Source organism: Mytilus galloprovincialis, chromosome 14 (genome assembly GCF_965363235.1).
Source record: "Mytilus galloprovincialis chromosome 14, xbMytGall1.hap1.1, whole genome shotgun sequence".
Taxonomy (NCBI): Eukaryota; Metazoa; Mollusca; class Bivalvia; order Mytilida; family Mytilidae; genus Mytilus; species Mytilus galloprovincialis.
This window is the reverse complement of record NC_134851.1, coordinates 20349880-20372569: the sequence shown is the minus strand read 5'-3', so window position 1 is coordinate 20372569 and position 22690 is coordinate 20349880. Positions and strand designations below refer to the sequence as shown.

The 22690-nt window shown below is 31.9% G+C and overlaps 2 protein-coding genes across 2 annotated transcripts in view; one reads left to right on the top strand and one right to left on the bottom strand.

Annotated features, from left to right (window-relative positions):
* Positions 1–9247, top strand: part of LOC143059623 (uncharacterized) — a 124092-nt gene extending 114845 nt beyond the window's left edge. The window contains exons 10-11 of the mRNA XM_076233137.1: positions 7238–7456; positions 8601–9247. Of these exons, the coding sequence (XP_076089252.1) occupies positions 7238–7456; positions 8601–8824 (443 nt within the window). The 3' untranslated portion in view covers positions 8825–9247. The remainder of the gene's footprint in view (positions 1–7237; positions 7457–8600) is intronic.
* Positions 9248–12682: 3435 nt separating this feature from the next.
* Positions 12683–22690, bottom strand: part of LOC143059390 (uncharacterized) — a 44140-nt gene continuing 34132 nt past the window's right edge. The window contains exons 24-31 of the mRNA XM_076232882.1: positions 20736–20845; positions 19912–19982; positions 19533–19723; positions 18689–18794; positions 18202–18218; positions 17322–17457; positions 16490–16713; positions 12683–15194 (exon numbers count right to left, since the gene is read on the bottom strand). Of these exons, the coding sequence (XP_076088997.1) occupies positions 16503–16713; positions 17322–17457; positions 18202–18218; positions 18689–18794; positions 19533–19723; positions 19912–19982; positions 20736–20845 (842 nt within the window). The 3' untranslated portion in view covers positions 12683–15194; positions 16490–16502. The remainder of the gene's footprint in view (positions 15195–16489; positions 16714–17321; positions 17458–18201; positions 18219–18688; positions 18795–19532; positions 19724–19911; positions 19983–20735; positions 20846–22690) is intronic.

Sequence of the window (22690 nt, the reverse complement as noted above, 5' to 3'; positions counted from 1 at the left end):
TGATAATTTTAAGGAAATTTTGCCGTTTTTGGTTATTATCTTGAATATTATTATAGATAGAGATAAACTACAAACAGCAATAATGTTAAGCAAAGTAAGATCTACAAATAAGACAAATGACCAAAATGATCAATTGACCCCTCAAGGAGTAATTGCCCTTTATAGTCAATTTTACCAATTTGATTTACATTTTTTTAATTTTTAACAAAAATCTTGTCCTCTAAAACTACTAAGACAAAATGTAACCAAACTTGTCCACTTGTTTTTCGTAGCAACCTTCTCCGGTTTTCTTTACCCGTATATGTACCTCTCCTGTTGGTATAGCATTGATGTATGGTTCGGAGGCAGATTCGGGGAGTCTTGGTCCCTGGGCATGACCTTGGGCTGACGGCTGCTCTAAGTCCAGCTGCAAATATTGAGGTTTCTCTTTAAAAAGTCCGTGTATATGATTCTTTACAGTCCGACATTTTTAACGGCAATCTTTATTTTTATGGAGATTGTATCCCACCGCTGCCACCAAATTGTAGCGGGTCGAATGTTGGTAGCGTTTCTTTATTGTCTGTTGCCTGGTATATCAGATACTGTGACTGCTATGCGGAGGTCAATATATACTATTGGACTGCTGGTAAACAGTTGTCTCACTAATCAATTAATATTCAGCTCAACTGCCGCTGTGGTCTTGTTTGTATAGGTAACGATAGCAAAAAGGGGTTGGGTGGGTAGCCTAAATAGCTGTATAAACGGCGGTTTGGCGTTTCAATAAATACAAAGTCGTATCTCGAACTTAATATGTGTAATTTAATAAGTTAGACTGTCGAGGTATTCAGCATTACATATTTATATTGTTTATATAATCAATAAGTTTAACAAATAACTGTTATAACAAGACTCTGTTATAGCTATAACTTTATACAGGAACGAACTATATAGTCAATAACAACCGGTTACTTCTCTGGTGCCTGTGATAGTTACAAAAGGGGGGGGGGCGCTGGGGTAGCTCTGGTTCAAAAATGGGCAAGTGGACTGGTAATAACCCAAAATACTTAATAATTAATCAAAGCATATAATCCCTACAGATCCTTTCACATTTCAGCATAAATTGATGACTAAAGTTAATATATTTAAGGAATATTTATAGAAGAAAATTAACAGTTAATAGTTAAAAATGACGGTTTCCGCGGTGTTCCACAATCGGCGTTACTGTATAAATATTCACAATGAACTTTCTTATTTAGCTAAGAAGCCTTTGTAATAAAAAGATCTAGAATAAATATTAATAATAATCCTCAAAATCCTAAATTATTAGAACCTGACCTTAACGAAATAACTGGAGATATAAATTCTATGTTTCTGCTAGTTTGTTTATAATTTAACAATATGGCTGCCCAGGAGGAACAAGACTGAATAAGAGAGAATGTCGCGCATGAATTTATAGTACACGACACACTTTGGACACGATTTGCACACACTTTTGACGTTTCTAACGTCAAATGACGTCACGACACAAACTGTACTTTACATATACGGGGACTTTTATAAGAACCTTGTAAATAAACAAGGCGGCCCCCAGGGTTGAAGTGACCCGTTAATATAAAAGGTAAAAGCTACATGTCTTGGAGACTTATGATCTTTGAAACCGGTATAACTACAACAAGGAACCAGAGAATCACGTTAGTTTTACTTGACTGTAAGTTAAATGTACAACTCGTACAATAAAATAGTAAATTCTACACTTGTCACATACATCATACAATTATTAAAATATATAGTCTTTAGATTTGTCCCCATTTCCCGTGTCATTTGCCTTTCCATCTATAATAGTATTTTACATTTCATTACACAATATAAAGAACGTGACCCACAAAAGAATGATCAAAATTGAATAATTTAGAATTACAAAACCGTAACAATATCTTATACTAGAAATTATGATTTTAACCTTATTTTGCAGGATTTTCAAAGCATTAGTAAACACAGGCGAGCGGCACATGCTCTGTAGAGCCTCTAGATTAAGGATCTCCTGTTTATTTTTGACCGAAGCAATGTGAAGACTCTATATGAGATTATCTTTCCTCTTTGTGTTAGAAATTAGCGATACTATCAGATAATTACATGATATTTTTCATATCAGGTGTATAAGTAGCCAAAGGTTCAATATCAACCCAAAACATTTCATATGTAACGGTACTGTTAAATCGAAATATTTTTAAAACGAAACAGCATGAATACAACGAATGCTTAAGCCCCAATCCCACTAGACCACGATCGCACCACGCTCACCGTGATCTAAAATTAATTCAGATCATGGTGAGTTCGCAGTGTGAGCGGTATGAAAATGTAAATTTTCGTTTCAATCACGTTGCTACTATGTCCTCATTAGCTACGATTATTACGATCTTTCTACGCTCATCACGTCCGCAAGACGACCATGCCACGATTAATCCGATTGCAGCACGATCTTACCACGCTTCTACTGCGATTATAGCACGCTCTTACCACAACCATACTACGGTCATAGCACGTTCATACCGCGATATTACTACGCTCCCAGCAATAACGTCAACATCGTGTTCCATATAAATACTGTATCATTCCTTCTATTTCTCATTGATACATAGAGTTTCTCGGGAACAACGCAGTGATGCAAAAAATCTACGTAAGGATAAGGGTAGCGGTATAAGCAGAGATAGATCTGATAGTAACGACTCATGATCTCGAAGATATTTGTCGATTTGACCAATCCAACCTGAATCAATATTTATTGCAATCAAGAACACATGATTTGATTGATTTTTGGTGTTTTAATGCCACTTTTAAGCACCGCATTTAGGCTATTTTGTGGCGGCCAGTTTTTATTGGTGGAGGAAGCGGGAGTGCCCGGAGAAAACCAACGACCTTCGATAGGAAAACTGACATTCCTAGTCAATTATGATTGGAGTCGAGTGCACCCATACGAGCGGGGTTCGAACCCACAACCTCAGTGTTGACTGGTTAGTGATTACAATAATAACTACTTACATGTAAGAACACATGACGATGCTTAAGTGAAAGATAGTAGGGATGACACAGATGTGTCAATAATGATTTAGCCGTTGGAGACAAAGGACAATAGGTCCAAATTACATACAGACAAACAAAAGCTGGAGAGCTTTTATAAATTTTATATGACAATGATATTGAGAATGATGTTCGTAGTATGAACGTAGTCGGGTCGTAAGAACAGCGTGATGACGACGTCATGGGCGTTCTAAATACATTGTTATTGGACACCGTGGTATAGTCGTAGTGGAAGCGTGTTTGGGTCGCGGTAAAAACGTGAAGGTCGTAGTGAGGTCGTAGTAAAGTCGCTGTGATATCGTAGCGCAGTCTCCTCGACTAGAATCACGCTTTCGCTACGCTGTCGCTACGATGGGACAGCGCCCTTTGTGATCTTACAACAACCTTACTGTGCTCTCACCACGCTTCTAGTGCGACCTAATTTCGCCACGACTGCACCACGATTGTTTTATACATGTTCACAGTTGTCCACGCACATCACGATCATGAAGACCTCACCACGACTGTACTACGCGATCCTACAAAAAGCGCCCGGGAGCGCCCGGGAAAAGAAAAAGCGCCCGGGAAAAGAAAAAGCGCCCGGGGAAAAGAAAAAGCGCCCGCAGAAGGAACATTAGCGCCCGGGAGAATAAAATAGTATTTTATATCAATATTGTTTTGTCCTTAATATAAATGGGAATATGTAAGATGCTACATCTAAAGTGTTGTTGTACTTTTACATTTTAGATTTCAAAATTTTATATAAGTAAGTAAATAAATATAAATAAGAGTATATAGAAGAATCATGAAAGACATTGTCCACGATCAAAATGTATATTTTGTTACTAAAAATAATCGGTGCCTGAGGTCTAATATTTTCGCAGCTGCATGGTGAACACTTTTTTTATACAGATGCTAAGATAGATTTAGTATATCTTTTTATAAAACTAAAACTGTTTCAATGGCTATGGTTATCAGGGTTTCAATGCTTAGACTTAAATTTAAATCAAACACCTGCTTTTTATCTGTGAAATCTTAGTTGTCTTATACATTTTTCATTTGGATATCGTTTTTGAAAAACGTGTCTTTTGATGTCTTACATGTTATAAATCTTCCGCATAAACTGTGATCCATTATTATCAGTCTTTCGAAATAGTATTCATATATTATTGTTAAAATTGAAATATTCATGCTTGTTTTTGTGCTTTATTACAAATGTCTATTATCTGAATTTGCAAATTACTTGTCTAAAACAAAAACAAAAATCAATGTCCATAACTTAACAAAGTTGACTCATGCCAATAAATTATCTATATATTTTCCCAGGGCGCTTTTTCTGTTCCCCGGGCTCTATATTTTCTTCTCCGGGCGCTTTTTCTTTTCCACGGGCGCTTGTTCTTCACCCGGGCGCATTTTAGCAGGACCCGTACTACGACCTTACTGCGATCTGCGCGATCGCACTACGATCGTCAAAATTTTCATTTTTTCACAGATCGTAGTGCGATCGTGGCATAATAGGACTGTGGTATTAACAATGCGTGCATGTCGTTTATATTTAAGTTTAGGTCATGTGACTTATAAGTAAAGCCTCTGTCAAGTTGTATTGTCAATGATTAAAAAAGTAGATCCTGTTTTCTCTGCCTGTTTATGACATATTTACACTAAATCAATTGGATGTTTGATGTGTACTAATTGAAAAATTAGTCTGAGATGCGTTATTTTTGTTTATTAGTTGTTAATGACTTTGAACTATATGTTGCTGTTAATAAACTCACTGTCCGAGGTTAGGGGGAGGATTGGGATCCCGCTAACATATTAAACCCCGCCACATTTTGTACATGTATGTATGTTCTTGTTTATTGTCAGGAGCCTATAATTCAGTCGTTTGTTGCTTTGTTACAAGACGTGTCACGGTTCTTTTCTAAACCAAATTCATGTATTTAGTTTTGATTTTATATTTATTATTCTCATCGTATTTGTCAAATGCTTAGTTCGTTTCTGTGTTAGTTACATTTTAATGTTGTGTCGTCATTCTCTTATATTAAATGCGTTTCCCTCAGTTATGGTTTGTTACCTGGATTTGTTTTTTTTTCTATCGACTTACGAGTTTTGAACATCGGTATACTACTGTTGCCTTTATTTACATTTTAATTTTTCTACCATTTTTTTGTACATAAATTAGAACTTTATTTTTTTCGGGTGAATTATTTTGCATATGACTTTACAGGGCTTTTCAGTATAGCTAACTATGCAGTATGGGCTTAGTCTATTGTTGAAGGTGGTACGATGATCTTTAGTTGTTGATTTTTGTGTCGTTTGGTCTCTAGTGTCTCACCACATTTTCATTTTTTTTTATATAATAAGCTGATGGTCTGAAGGTTACAGACAGTATATTACAACGTTTTAGTTGTTTTTGTTAAGTTTCCAACCAAATGAAGAAATATGAAACTAAGATTTTTTTCTCTGATTTACATAACACAAACCGTTACTGATATTTTATTATTACCTACCTCTATCTTTAAGTACTGTGTCAGAAAATTTCTGGGTTGGACTAACACTAAACGGAACCAATCATACCTGGAGCGATGGAACACCAGCATTGTTTACGGACTGGAGTCTAGGTGAACCAAATAGATTGGACATTGCACATTGTGTAATTATAGTCGGAAATGAGTTCCAGTGGGACAGTAAAGACTGCACCACAGACGATAATGTTCTCTGTCAATGTAAGATATCATGATAAACTGGTCCCCCATTCCATCTATAGCTGAGCACCGAAGTTAGTGTAGCGATACATGAACACAATAGAGGTCCAGTTAAGATATTATGCACAACATCAAACTCCGAAACAGTGGTAACGTCTTCCTAGCTACACTGCATCAATCGGCAATCCTCGGGGGAATCCGCTACTCTCCTTTTAAGGTACGGAATCGGCCGAGTCTCTTCTTTTAAGGTACGGAATCGGCCGAGTTGTCTACGTTGATAGCGAAGCAACGTCATCACTGTTTCTGAGGTTTGCATAACATTATAAACGTGTATATTTTTATAATAGACGATGTGGGTTATACGCTTAATGAGACAGCAACCCGACAAGAAAAATGTCAAATAGAAATACAGTCGTTTACAGTGGAAAGGTGTTAATACTATTTATACTGCACTCGTTCTATTTGAGCAGTCAAATGCATTGACCGTATATTTCTATGTCATATACAGTCACTGATCTGATATCACTTTTCCTCATGAATATTTAAACAGAAATTGTCGAAATTATATTTAATTATTCATAAGACCTCTTCAACATGTTCTTGTTTCCAATGTAAACAACGATGGGTTTAACGACTCAAATTTGTTTCTTTTACAATTTTTGAGAAAACATATTTTAGTAAATTCACTTATCAATATTTTTTGTTTGCAACCTATAAATCGTTATATTTTATGTTTATTATTGATATTTTAGTCAGTAAACAAACGAATGCGTTCACCATTGATTGAAGTTTTCAACAAGTAATGATGTACATTTCATCGCGTTGTATATTTTCCGCCTCTGTGATATGAGGCCTTTTTAAAGGGGGATTTTTCTCAATATCTAAATCAAATAAATAACATTAACACACTAAACAACAATTGAAAATGTGTTTTGTTTTAGATTGCAGTATAAAGACAATAATAGTGCATTGACTTGACACATCAACGATATAAGGATGCCCGAAACGGGGAAAATGTTCGGCACAGCCTCGCATTTCCCCGTTTCTAAGCCTTATCCTTATATCGTTGATATGTCAAGTCAATGCACTATTATTGTCTATATATATCAGTCTGATTTTATTCTTTGTACTTTAAGGAGGCAAGATTTAAAAAACCAAGAAATAAAGCAAAAGAAAATCACTATCTTATAAAAGTTATAATATATAAATTACATTTTTATTTAATATAGCATTTACAAATCAAATTCTATTGTTTACTTATGTCATCGTGTTTTTATATTTTTTTTCTTCAAATTGGTAGTCGATACGCCATTTAAGATCGATCAACACAAATGCTAATGTCATCTAAACATACCAGTATTTTCATGTTGATTTTTGATGCGATGACTAAAACAAAAATATTGCGTGATTGGCAAAAATGTTGTGAACTTACTCTATATTTCTTAGATAAAACTATGACAGTAATTTCCGATATTATCCGATAATTCTTTTTATAGATCCAACAAACAATAGATTTCCGATATCAAACGATATTGATCAGATTGGTGACATCACAACGACAACCATTGGTGCAAACTATCCAGATACACCAACAACTATTAGTGCAACCTATCCACCTATATCAATAACGACAACCATTGGTGCAAACTATCCAGATACACCAACAACTATTAGTGCAACCTATCCACCTATATCAACAGCGAGTGTTCGCGCAGGTATATTCAAATTTATATAAGAAAGTAACCAGCATACGATGGTTTAATATCTTTGTCACGTGTGACACAGAATATGGAAAACACTGTTCGTCTATATAACAGTGATGAGAATGGTTTGGTGTCAGCTGCATATTTGTCTTATTCGGAGCACATGAGATCTGGTTTTTTTTTATTGGATAAGTGTTACCCTAGTTTTCTAATAATTCAATTGTCGTAACCCCATCCCAGGGTCCAATCTTGAAGGATATAATATAATGCTTATATCCACCGGATACACACTTAAACAAGCAACATGACGGGTTTCAGGATGCGCTTAATTTTCTGGATCACATAAGCTCATCCACGGTTTGGGTTTGGTTAGGTTTGGTTCTTGTTGACTAGTCTGTAAAATTTTTTTTTCATCAACTTCTTTTTTCAACAATTAAATAGCAACTCTGATATTGCCAAGAATATTTAAAAAAAAAAAGATCGTTTAGGTTTAAAATGGTCATAAACTATTTTAACTTAAAGTTATGTGAAAAAGTTATGCTTTGATTTAAAAGTTTTTTGATAAAATTTCTAAAGATATAAGATGTGAAGCGACCACATATGTGTATGCTGTGGTAAAAGAAGTGTGACGTTTAAAATAAATATAATCAAATCAAAATAATCGGATACTTATTACTTTTGCAATATGCATACAATAGAAAATGAAGCTGGTGTAACCTGTGAAAAAAGATAGAATCAGTGGCGGATTCAGAACTTCTTATGAAAAGGGGGACGCTGACTGACATAAACGGGTCCCGCGCCAGTCATGCTTCAGTGATTCCCTATAAAATTAACCAAATTATTCCCAAGGAGAGCCCCCCTCCCTCAGCCCCCTGGATCCGCCTATATATATGGGAATACCTTATAATTTCCAGGACCCCTTTTAATAATGAAAATAATAGAAACGAGGAAACAAAAGTTGTTGGAAATCTTACACCACAGCAGCTTCTGTCAACTGGAAATTGCGCAAGTGCAAATGATTTTAAACGGTTTATGATTTTGAATACTTTAATGTATATTGTTTTTTTTCAACATATGTTACATTTATTTTTATATATTTTCTTATTGTTATGGATATCCTCGTCCTCATATTATACGTACATTTTAATATTTTCAGGGGAAGTAACACAGAGACATTATCTGTTAAGTGGTGTAGACGTGGAACCTCAGAATCAACCATACCAAGTGGCACAACTCCGAAGCAAAATCCGTTGCGCAGACCATTGTTTAGCGGATCATGTCTGTGCTGTGTTTGTATTCAACGGATGGCAATGTTTACTGTACAACTCGTTTAATTCAGGCTCAGTAAATCATATTGCGGGTAGTAGAATTTGGAAATAAGAGCAAGCACCTCTCAAACATTCTTACTGAAAAGCCGTAAAGTAAATAAACATGGTCATTGAATATGCCTTTTGAATTCAATAAGTACGATTTAAACTATTGCGTGACGTCGGCCTTTTATGAACCTCCGGGCTCATAGTTTCATTTTCGAGAATCAACGCTTATCCATGATTTTAGCTACAAAAGGTCATGCAATACTTAACTAATGTTTCGTTGTTGTTATACAAATGACAAACTCCTTGTTTATTGGAGTTCACATAGTAGAAAGATTAAGTCTTGTATTGTTATCTTAATTTAGTTTTATAATATTTATTATATGTAATAGTGTATTTGTGATTACGGGATTTTGTAAAATCTCTAAAATGATTTGTGTTTTTGAAAAGTCCCTGAAATTTTAAGTGATTTTATGAATTTACTAAAATATTGCTATAGAATTTGTAAAATCCATTATTACAAGTTTAAATTGAATATTAGAAATGTGTTTTTCCTTATAGATATAGACTAAAGATTACGATATAAAAAATGTATATTTTTTTTCATCTCGCCTTGATGGATTTGAAAAGCGAGACCTAGGTATGCTGTCTTAAATGACGATGACGTCAATGGCGTTGGAAGCATCGATATATTAGTTTTTGATTAGGTCAAATTTAAACATGTTTATTGGAAACAAGTTAGTACAGCTTATATGAACTCCTCTCCACTTTGCGGGTGCAAGTGCTGCCTTGTAGTGGCATTAGCCTGCTCTTTGTCGACAACTACAAGGGACTATTAAACGTGCAAGAGATATTGCTCTCTCTTAACACGGGTCAGTCATTTATCGTTCAAACAGACTATCATCGTTTCTCAAGACCATACTTGCAAATGGTGTGAAGGGAGAGTCAAAAATTAAGTTCCTGAAATCGAACAAGGAATGTTTGTGTTTGTTGTCCGATGCGCGTACCACTTCACCGCGGCAGGTCAGTTTATTGAGAACCACTCTTGGAAGGTCAATGGTATTTGGCATGTAGTTGTATCAACAGTAATATATTTCAATTAGGTAAAGATAATTCAACCCTGCACCCTCAGTCACTATCTCTGACTTTGAAACCTTTGCTCACTTTTAATATATGTATTAGTTCGTGATAGTTTAATTGGAACCGCAAGTGGAAGGTCAAATATGTTAGGTTTGTAAATGAATTAGCATTGGTACAACTTATTTTCATGGAAAATATTTGGATCTACCCCCTCAGTCATGATCTATTGATTTTAAATGATTTGCATAGTTTACATGTTTAAATTAGGATGATATTCGTTTAATATTTGTGACATTTTTAACTATTGTTTTTTGTTTTTGTTCACACATCGTTGTCAATATAATGGAATTTGATGCGACTGTCATAGAAGTGAGAGGTTTAGCTAGCTTTAAAACCAGGTTCAATCCACTATTTTCTACATTAGAAAATGCCTGTACCAAGTCAGGAATATGACAGTTGTTATCCATTCGTTTGATGTGTTTTAACTTTTGATTTTGCCATTTGATTGGGGACTTTCCTTTTTGAATTTTCCTTGGAGTTCAGTATTTTTGTGAATTTACTTTTAATAGGAAACGCTAATGTTCAATAATATTTAACATGCAGTTGTATTATAAGTTTCTTTTACAAATAAAAGTTTGTGTTTGTGGTTATTTTTTATTAGCTTAATTTATTATTCCAACATATAAGATTAGATAAGACTGGACGTATGTTTTATGGTTTATGGTTTGGGCATGTTTTCAGTTTAGAGAGGCTTTTGGTTAAGACAAGTTTTCAGTTTAGACAGGTTTCGCGATATCTTAAAATGAATTGTGGCATAAAGTTGACTGTCAAAGATTTGTTGCACTTTGGTGAACCTACTGATTCTTTGTTTTTCTCTTAAAATTGATGTGTTCCCTCGGTTTTGGTTTGTAACCCGGATTATTTGTTTCTCTTTCGATTTATTACTTTTGAACATCGGTATACTACTGCTTATTTATATCATGTGTTAACAGAGCCCGGGAATTTAGATACTATCCATGTAAACTTATCAATCATTTAATATAAACTTATTCTGAAAGGTTACCAATTCAACACTGAACTTGATCTTTGAATACTTGTTTATTAGTATAAATCTTGGTTTTGTTATCAGTAAATTGATAAATATCGTTCCCATACACATATGTTATTTCATAATACAACACTTTTTTTGAGATAATTTTTTTGCTGACTGTTAATGATGTCTAAACACTAAATCCATTATTTGTTAGGTGTGTACTGATTCATATTTAAGATACATTAATTTTTTATTAGTTGCTATTGACTTTAAACTTGCTGACAGTAACTGCGAATAGGCTCTGATCTGTACTTGGTGTATATTTAGTTGTTTAGGCTTGATGGATGGATAAATACACTATCACGTACAGTCTGTGTTTTTCCCCTTTGTATCTATTCGATGAGTTCAGTCTTTAAACTGATTTATTTAATTTGTTCTTATGTTGTGCTATTGCAATATATATTGTTCTGATGTTGTTCTTTTGCAATATGGTTTGTTCTTATGTTGTGATGTTTCAATATGGTTTGTTTTTATATTGTGCTGTTGCACCGTTGTCTCAGCCTTAGAATTCCCTAAAATCGTTGCCCCTGAATCAAATATGTCAAGAAGGTGTAAATGAAATATAGACTTTGGTTTTAGGGATAAGTCGTGTCTCTTCCATTTTGAGTATGTTCAATATTTTTTTCAGACGTCCAATTACATCTTGATTTAAAACTCTGATGAAGTATATACGAATGAGTGTAAGAACATTTTAAACATAAAATAACAATCATAGTTTGTTTGGAAAGGCTTTTAACAATTCTGCATTTTTTTTTAAAGTACCAGTATACATGTTCATTAGATACCAGACTTCATCCTTTGTACCATATATTATTTGTTTTATAATGAATTTAAATGGTCACTTATTTCTTAATATTTTCTTCTTCTTTGTTAAGCATTTAAGACGGAGTAAACTAAAACATATTAATCAATAAGTCATATACCAGAACGTTGCATAAGGTTAGTGTTAAGACAATAAAACACCCTATTATAAACATATTTTTATTCTTATATTTGAAAATATATGCATAAATAAATTTGATTTATATTGCTTAAGATAAAGTTGATTAATAATAACATATTCAAAGACAAAACATGTAATTATGGGACATATCTTACTTCACATATATAAGAAAATAAATAAAAAATAATAACGATATAATTCATCTCTTTTACTAGTACTTTCACTGCTTTCACAAATATTCAGGTAATGTGACTTGTATACATACATAAGTAAACAGTGATGTCTATGTAGTTTTCTACATACATCGTATTTTTTCTTTCTTCAGGACAGGTGTAGTAACTCCAGTTTTAAATGTTAAATGACTTTGCTACCTTGCTTTCTTCTATGATATCTTAAATAACTTTGCTACCTTGCCTTCTTCTATGATATCTTAAAAGACTTTAGTCTCTTCCCATATTCTATGATATCTTAAAAGACTTTGCTACCTTCCCATCTTCTATGATATCTTAAATGACTTTGCTACCTTCCCATCTTCTATGATATCTTAAATGAATCTGCTACTTTGCAGTCTTCTATTGTATTAAAAAACAACTCATCATAGATAATTCCAATCTATTATTAACTATTGCGTAAAAAACTGCTTACATTTAATTCAAATTGTCAGCTATTTATTATTCTACCATATTTGAAAAAATGATATAATACCATGTTTTATAAAAAAAAATATAATTTAATTTTAATTAAATAACTATCACATCTTAGGACAAGTAAAAAAGCGATTTCAACGAAAAATTATATTGCTTAAGATAAAGTTGATTAATAATAACATATTCAAAGACAAAACATGTAATTATGGGACATATCTTACTTCACATATATAAGAAAATAAATAAAAAATAATAACGATATAATTCATCTCTTTTACTAGTACTTTCACTGCTTTCACAAATATTCAGGTAATGTGACTTGTATACATACATAAGTAAACAGTGATGTCTATGTAGTTTTCTACATACATCGTATTTTTTCTTTCTTCAGGACAGGTGTAGTAACTCCAGTTTTAAATGTTAAATGACTTTGCTACCTTGCTTTCTTCTATGATATCTTAAATAACTTTGCTACCTTGCCTTCTTCTATGATATCTTAAAAGACTTTAGTACCTTCCCATATTCTATGATATCTTAAAAGACTTTGCTACCTTCCCATCTTCTATGATATCTTAAATGACTTTGCTACCTTCCCATCTTCTATGATATCTTAAATGAATCTGCTACTTTGCAGTCTTCTATTGTATTAAAAAACAACTCATCATAGATAATTCCAATCTATTATTAACTATTGCGTAAAAAACTGCTTACATTTAATTCAAATTGTCAGCTATTTATTATTCTACCATATTTGAAAAAATGATATAATACCATGTTTTATAAAAAAAAATATAATTTAATTTTAATTAAATGACAATCACATCTTAGGACAAGTAAAAAAGCGATTTCAACGAAAAACAAAAAAATCATCACAAAGTTTCGTTACAGTATATTAGGATGAACAAGTAAATTGATATGTATTTGATAGTAGTCATAACATTAGGGGTCTACACTTTATTGATTATACTGAAACAAATATCATTATTTGATTAGAAGCTAAGCTAAATGATGTAATATTAGAATTAAATACGAGAAGATAGCTTTTAGTGAATGCTTTGCGAATATCATAAGAACAAAAGAAAAGATAGCGTCACCATGCGTTTTTTCGGCTTAAATATGAAATAGGAAAATTTAATGTTGATCCTTTAGAAATGCACTACTCCGGAATTATCTCCCCTGAAAATGCCAATATCAAAAACATAAAAAAAAATTCAAGCAAAAATAATCTACGGTTGTAAAAATATTTATATTTATAAGTTAAACATAACAAATGTATTCATTTAAATTATAGGTCAGATTAATAATCTACATTTCTTATCAAATTGTGCTAATTTTAATGAAAATCTATACCTTAGGTTCTGATTTGTTTACAATCCAAGATAGCGAGAGACAACCATACCACATTAAATTACTATTCCAAATATGATTAAAAAAGTATTGACTTTCAATATGAACTACAATTGATTCAATGATTAAAAGTAAAGCTTATGAAGAATTATAAAAGATGAGGGTCATCAGACTCACCACTGTTCCTATTCGTGACTTTTTTTTTTTATATTTTTCAAATATCTATTTGTTTTTAATCTGACTTGTTTTAACAGCTGGAATGAGTATATAATTATATAGATTCCGTAATGAACAAAATTTAAAACACTTTTGTACAACAAGTATTTAGATTTTTTAAGTACGAGGGAAGAAATTTGATGTTTAATGTATCTATATGGCACGTCAAGTTCATATATCCAACAAATATCTTAAAAATGGGAAATATTCTTTGACAATTGCAATATTGAAGAAAAAACATCATTTCAATAACAAGATTCTGCAATGACAATTCATAATGTTAATTTTGATTTATAACCACAAACTGGCCGTTACAAAAAAATCACACTTTAGAGAATTTTAAATGCAATGTTCAATAAATAAGTATGAAAACATCAATTTCTGTATATATAAACGTGTTTTTGCCATTACTGCAAAAGAAGTATTGATTGTTCCCAATTTAGGATAAAAAATAATCGTTTAAAATGATGATCAGTATGTGTTGTAACACTAAGGATGATGATAGCATTTGTGATGAAAAAATTAAAACAGTGAAAAAACAAGTTCCCTGTTTCTCAAAATTACATTTTATTCTTTAATACATGAATTGCAATTTAAGGGAATCAGTCTGATATAATATCTATTTATTTTTTCCATATCTACAGTTTTATATTATAAACCCTGGATAAATATGCACAAATTAATGTTCATCAACATGCCTGCGTTATTTCTGTTCATTAGAATACATATGTATTGCTGTGTGATTACATAATTATTTTTCCATTAATTTTTTTATAATACAGCAGTTTTTATATTATAATATTTTACCTTAAAATAATTACAATTGAGCGGCTGTCAAGTATAAAGATTATTATTTCTAAATATATGAACTTCATTATTTCTTTTTCACAAATCACTTATAACATAATTTTAACATCAGAATATATATATACAACATGATAGTTACATAATTCGAAATGTCAATGCGTTTATGTCTCTATTTCATCATATGAAGAATATCTTTAAAATTGTCACATGATTAGACTAAAGGCCTCTTGTATGAAAACTTGTTGAAATGTATTTAACTATCCCAAATCATCTATGCATTAGTTGTTGGACCTCCCACTATCTTCTGCAAAAATAAAATTTAATGTTATTAAAAATATACAAAATAAAGCAAATAAACTTTAAAGCAACATTTTATTGTTCTGCATCTTTTCGAGATTTATTTCATTTCATTCAGACATGAACAAAAATGTATAGGGAGAGGGTTAATATCTAACAAAACATGTTTAACCCCGACGCATTTTTTCACTTGTCACAGGAGTCTCTGGCCTTTGTTAGTCTTGTATTTTTTTTTTTAACTTAATTTCATTTATATGTTTTGGAGTTTAGTGTGACGTTCATTTTCATTTTTAGCTGGTGCGTTTTGTATATGCGACCTTTTGTATTTCTTTGGTTCTTATAACATGACTATGTAATTCAAAAGATCCCGTCAGTATGATATTGTTCTATTTTATGTCATTATAATATATTTCTATTATGAATTACAAAATACGTTGAACCACAAACGTCAAAATTATTCTTTCGGGTAGTGGAATGAACTATTTGTAGATTCTTATAAATTCTATATAACTGTTGGACTATTTTAAATCTCGGTCTATTTCTGAAATTTATTCTTACATACTTTTTATATTTTAACCGTGTATGCTAACATTGCCTATGTGAAATGTTTAAATTGTTTGTATATACATTGAACGACAAATATATGTGATGTATAACATTTTCTGACGTCAAACACGCGAATCAATGAATGTGTTTATAGAGAGATGTTTTTGTGTTCTGTTAAATTGTTCCTTTTAAAATTGTTACACGATGATGACTGCTGTACCCATATTTTGAATATTTTTTTTACAATGACTGTTTAGTTCACGCATCATTGTAAATATAACGGAATTTGATGAGACTGTTATCAACGTGATAGTGTTAGCGCTATAAAATCAGGTTTAATCCACCATTTTCTACATTTGAAATGCCTATACCAAGTCAGGAATATGACAGTTCTTGTACATTCGTTTTTGATATGTTTTGTTATTTGATTTTGCCGTGTGATTGTGGACTTTCCGATTGGATTTTCCTCTGGGTTCAGTAATTGTGATTGTGATTTTACTTTTCACTTAGTAAATGTAAGTTCAACTAGTACACGAGTTATTGAGGACCACGTCCGGGTGGAGAATTTTCTCGCTGTGTGGAATAGCTATTGATGACCTTCGGCTGTTATCTTCTCTTGATCGGGTTGCTGTCTCTTTGGCATATTCCCTATTTCCATTCCTAATTTTACGTTCTTAATTTTACAAACTAATTTTGTCTTTAAAATATGATTAATTAACAATGACTTAAGTCTATACAAATAAAAATAAAACTTACCGAAAAAACTCGATCAGTCTTTGGATCTGTTTCTTGCCTCTTTATACGATAAAGACCCATACAGATCTTTTCCACGAAACATCTCATTATCATATGCTCCTCTTTCTGACTCTAAAGACCTATCATTCTCGTAACCATAGAATGCATTACTTCTAGGGCGCTTCCAGCTGTTGAATCGACCAGGTATAGCACCAGCAAAAAATCCCTCATGAGCTGGCATTGTTCTGAAAAGAAATAGATGAAATATGCATATTAATATATGTTCAAATGACTAATTTATTGGAGACAGGCAAATATTGAAGCTATTAACTGTACAATTTGGAAATCAAACCGACGAAGGTTTAAAATATATTTGCTTCCTAAAACAACTTAGCATTTTAATTTTCTTAAATCCTATTAAAAAATACAGTTCAGAGAATTAATTTAAATGGGAGTACCCCAGGTACCCCGGGTAACACAATGTGCATGAACCTGTTGAAGTTTGTTTTGGAAATATGTTATACATCACTTACTTTCTTATCATTTAAATTAACAGAATTTTGAATACAATTCTTGAATCGACAGAATATAAAAATATAAATAAAATGGTTCTGATTTATAACCACTAAAAGGTGTTAGCTTTGAATGATTTAGCTATTGTTTACTCTGTATTTATATCTGCATATGATTAAAATGGTAGCCTGTTCTACACAATATTAAGATTTGGCAATACACTAAATGGTTATAATTATTTGTTAGAATATTTAAGAAAAACAAAGATCATATGAAATTCAAATCATTACCAACTGCAAATAAAACCTTAACTAACTTGATAGTTCTTTGATATTCTCACCTGTCTAAATCATCATCGTTTAACGAGTTACGTTTATGACGTTTACTGTTACATACACATAGGACTATGATCAATACTAGGACCATGAAAAATAAAGGAAGTCCAACGCCAAGGCCTATTATCAGTGGGAAATTATCTGAAATTAAATAATAAGATTAAACATTTATTATTAGCTAGGATCTGTTAGGTAAACACATTAAAATAATAAAATAAAATGATAAATCTGTATATCTAACTAAAAAGAACAAGTGTTACTCCAACAGCCTGTAATTAGAAGTTGTTGGATCACTCGTCTCGATGTAAAAATAACAATTAACGAACTATAATAAATTGAAATTGCAGGTTATTAAATATTATTTGAATTGCAAAATTCATTTCCGTTTCCAAAAAACATGTTACTTGTCCATTCGTTTTTGATGTGTTTTGTTATTTGATTTACAAGACACAAACTATAAGGTGACTAACTTTTCTCTTTCCTTATACATTATATCTATCCGTATGACTTATGATTTTAATACAAACTAGATATCTCATCGCTTTTATCTTATACATTAACAAGCTTACTGAGTGTGATACAATTTTTCTTTTTGTCACTTTTAACCTTGCAGAAATTAAACTCACAGAGGACCAAAAAGCTCTAATCAAATGGCAACTCAAAGCTCTAATCAAATGGCAACTCAAAGCTCAAACACATAAAACAAATGGATAACAACTGTTATATTCCTGTAATAGTTGGTGATTCTTATGTTCAGTATCAAAATTATTCGGACTATTTTTTTTCTATTTTTAAACAATTTCTGTACATCTATTGGCAGCTACTTTATATCTTATTATTAAGGTATAAATATTTTGTGTATGAATTTTTGTTATCTGAACTTACCTGTACTCTTAAGTGACCTAAAAAACGAACACAAGTTTAATATTTCATAGTACATGATTGTAAATCTAAAAAACTACACTATAACTCATCAAAGATGTAATAAAAAAATAAAACCACAGAATGCATTTCGTCATAAAACAGGAAAAAGAACATAAAAATTGATAATATTAATCAGTTTATAAGTTTAAAAAAGGATAGCGTAAATTTAGGAAATATTTATCATTATAAAGAGTAGAATGATTTTAGTTTATCTAGTGTATCTGTTTAATAGCTACAATGGAACTCTCTACTGGCATTTTGGCCTTATTTCTTCTGTTAGTCTGATCTTCAAGTGAGACTTATTCACAATTTAAAATAATAAAGAAGACATTAAAAAATTAAACATTTTTTCCTGTGCATTGTTTATTTTAGTACCATTAGAATAAAAAACAACCCACACAATATTAATTTAAAAGAAATTAATATTTACAATCATAAGTTAACTTACCCACAATATGGTACGCCATTACTATTCACCGAACATTCCTGATTTGTTGGACACGTGTTCAATGTATTAAATGTGCCACAAATAGTTGTTAATGTCGTAATTGTAGCTGCAAGATCAAATAAAAGTACTGGTGTATTGTCACTCATCAAAGATATTGAAACAATCATACTAAAACAAAAAATTCGTTGAATACTTTAGGATTCAGGAAAATTGACAAGAAATGTATGATGAAAACTAAACCAACTACGCATGATTTGACATGCTCACACGCACATGGCTTATATAGTTTATACTGGAATATCAGTGAAATTAAAGTTTGCCTTAGCCATTGACACATGGCTAAACACCACTGGTTGTCTTAGTTTTTATTATACTTTTTTGTATCAATTTTTCCTGAATTCAAAATAATAACAGATTAGAATATTTCTTTGGTCTAACTAATTTCAGTTTTAATTTATATTGACAAAAGGTGTGTTATCAGGTATAAATAATATTCAAACAAAAAACAACGAATGTAGCAAATTGTATATGTATCCATATAAAAAGCTATTTAATAGCATTATGAATAAAACTTTTGATACTTTTTTAAGTGTTTAAATATCTGGTATGCATCGGTCATTTTCTAACATATAATCTACATTTTAAAACAGAATGAAGAGCAAATGATTTTGTTTAATACTATAATTAAAGAATTTCAAATCATATTGTGTTCATTTGCTCTATTGACTGAATTTCTACAATAGAATTTATATTAGGAAAATAAAGAATTGATAATATTATCTTAATCAAAAGAAAAACTTAGCCTGTGAATAAAGGAAGAAACGGAGTATGAGTAATAAAGTACCTTTAACTCCTCCTGCTGTATGAATGGCAGCGGAAGTGGCACCAGCTGCAGCCGGAGAAGTTAGTCCTGCACCAAATGTCAGCATATCAACACCATTTACAAGGTTATTAATGGCAGCAGCAACATGATTTTGGCCAGTCGTAGTTTTAGAATTCAATATGACTGTATGATTCACAACTAAACTTCCTTTGCTGAAATAAAATTATAAATTGTTCTTAAAGCTTAAATCTCAACAACTGCAATACTTATACAGAAGAGCTCACATAGTATAGCATTTATGAGGCATAAAGAGGTTATACATTTTATATTATTAAGTTCGTGTACTATATGAACTTAAAGAATCCTTTTTTTACAAGCTGGGATGTGAAGCTTTTCCTACCTTATTCTATACACAACTACTTTAATGAAATTGTCTTTTGTTGCAGCTGAAGAAGAGTAGTAGGTTGTCAACTGAAAAATAAAGAATATAAAATGTTTCACAAACCGAAAAAGGTTTAATTATGCTTCAATCACATTAAGATAATATAATTTAAAGTCATAAAATTGTTGTTATCACTGATTGTTCTATTTCCCCTTAAAAATTTATACTGACATTTTCAGAATGTTTTGATATTAGGTGTCAAGACAGTAGTTACAAGGTCGTTCAAAATGTTCACTGCCATGATTTATGTTGATGTGGGTAATGTTATTTGTATATGAAGATTGTTTGTGAGTTTCATTCTAAATAGTGTAAAGATGATTTCAAATAATTTTAAAATAATTTAGAGCATTTATGAAAAACAAGTTTTTTTAAGAGTGAAACTGACTGTAGCAGAAGCTTTAAGTATAATCAGATTTATGAATTAAATTTTGCTATTAGTTCTAAGACTACCGGTATTTCAAAACAAGATTTCTGTTGTTTAATGTAAGGACACAGAGCTCCTGAGCTGACTTCTGATTGTTCCATCATTCTTTTTACTCTTGGTCATGGTGTACTCTTCTTTGAGTTCTGATTTTTCTACTATTCCTTAACCGTTTTGGATTGTTCTTTTTAGATATTATCATGATTACAAAGATGAAAACGATCCCATTTCGCCTTTAAAAGAAAAATGCCTTTTCAAAATCAGTTTTTAAATCAAGATGGATACTATAATAAATTATAATAAGCAATCTTCAGATCATTATAACATCATTCAATAAGACATGCATTGTTTATGAACTTACCACAGAAAGAGTCTCATTAAATAATTCTTGATAGTACACAGTATTTTCATTGGTTATGTCTTCATTGGGCGTTACACCTATTGTCAGAATTACTTCTACTTTTAATTCACCTGAAAACAAATATTTAGATTTAAAAAGATTAAAAGATTAAAATATGGGTACCTCGTAGTTCAGATTCATAATTCTGACTAAACATGATCATTTTTGAGCCTTTTATAGCTGACTATGCGGTATGGGCTTTGCTCATTGTTGAAGGCCATACCGTGAACAATAGTTGTTAATTTCTGTGTCATTTTGGTCTCTTGTGGAGAGTTGTGTCATTGACAATCATACCGCATCTTCTTTTTTATATGATATTATAGGAACAGTTTAAGTGCTAGAGACTGTTAGTGAAAAAGATGAATGATAATAACGTATTTAAAAGCATAGGTACAATGTATATAGTAAACATGGTAAACAAGAAAACGACAATAAACATGAGCCATGAAACTAAGGTGAAGGTTGAAACAACAATGTAAGAAAGACATGTAGACTTTACTGTCAGTATGTTTACAAAATACAGTTAAGCTGTTGTAAATAGTATAATACCTAATCATCTAAACGAATGGATGAGCAAATATTTGTAGAAATGAGGTTCAGGCTAAATTATTTTGGAGATGGACACGAGAATCAGTGATCAAATACTAATGACCTTTTGCTAAGTGTCTAAAAAATGAATCTAATCATAAAATCTGCATGTTGACCAATGAATTTTGAAAATGATGTCAAGTTAACCCTGTCTGACAAACATGTAAAACTTGCACTGATTCCAATACCGAATAAATCTGTCTTTGTATGCTCATAACAGCTTAAAATCAGTTAAATCACTTGATAATAAATTAGTCTTTAGCAGTCTCTGACCCATATAAAGAATGCAAGGACAACAGACAATTAATAGATGAGACCTTCGTAATATTAGGCATCTGTATCATTAATTGTATATGAATGTAAGATAGAATTATCCAATTATTCTATCTTCTATATTAAAGAGTTTATGACGATGCATTAAATTATCAACACTTACTCACAAAAGAGGGACGAAAGATACCAAAGGGACAGTCAAACTCATAAATCTAAAACAAACTGACAACGCCATGGCTAAAAATGAAAAAATCAAACAAACAACAGCACACACGACACAACATAGAAAACTAAAGAATAAACAACACGAACCCCACCAAAAAACTAGGGGTGATCTCAGGTGCTCCGGAAGGGTAAGCAGATCCTGCTCCACATGCGGCACCCGTCGTGTTGCTTATGTGATAACAAATCCCGTTAATAGTCTAATTCGGTAGGGTCACATAAGGAAAGGGAAGGGGATTGTAGTTAAGACGTAAGGAACATATCCGATATCATTTGTGAAACGGTTATTCCATAACGGTCAACCAACTCGTGATGGCGTCCGTAAAATTTACGAAGGGATGATTTCAACTTCACCATTTGGAACTCTTGGTTTAATAGCTTCCATGTGAGCAACAACCATCTATCAAGAAAATCATGATAGGAAATGCAAGCACGGGAATATCGTATCCATTGGGAGATATATACCCTGTATGCAGGTGCTGCTGGAATGTTGCAACTTATAAATGGAAAGTTCACAATTGGAAAGCTGAAATCATCTCTTTTGTCGTAAAGTTTTGTTTTCAACCGACCCTCATTGTCAATTTCTAGATGTAAGTCAAGATATGAGGCCGACTTAACTGTATCTGTAGTATCCTTGATATCTAGCTCGATTGGATAGATGCTTTCCAAATAGTCACCAAATTTTGAATTATTTAGTGAAAGAACATCATCTAATATAGCGAAAAGTAGAGTTAAAGGATATTGCTAACTTCTTATCTTTCTTCCTAAGAAGTTTCTGCATGAAGTCAGCCTCATAATAATAAAGAAACAAGTCGGCAAGTAGAGGGGCACAG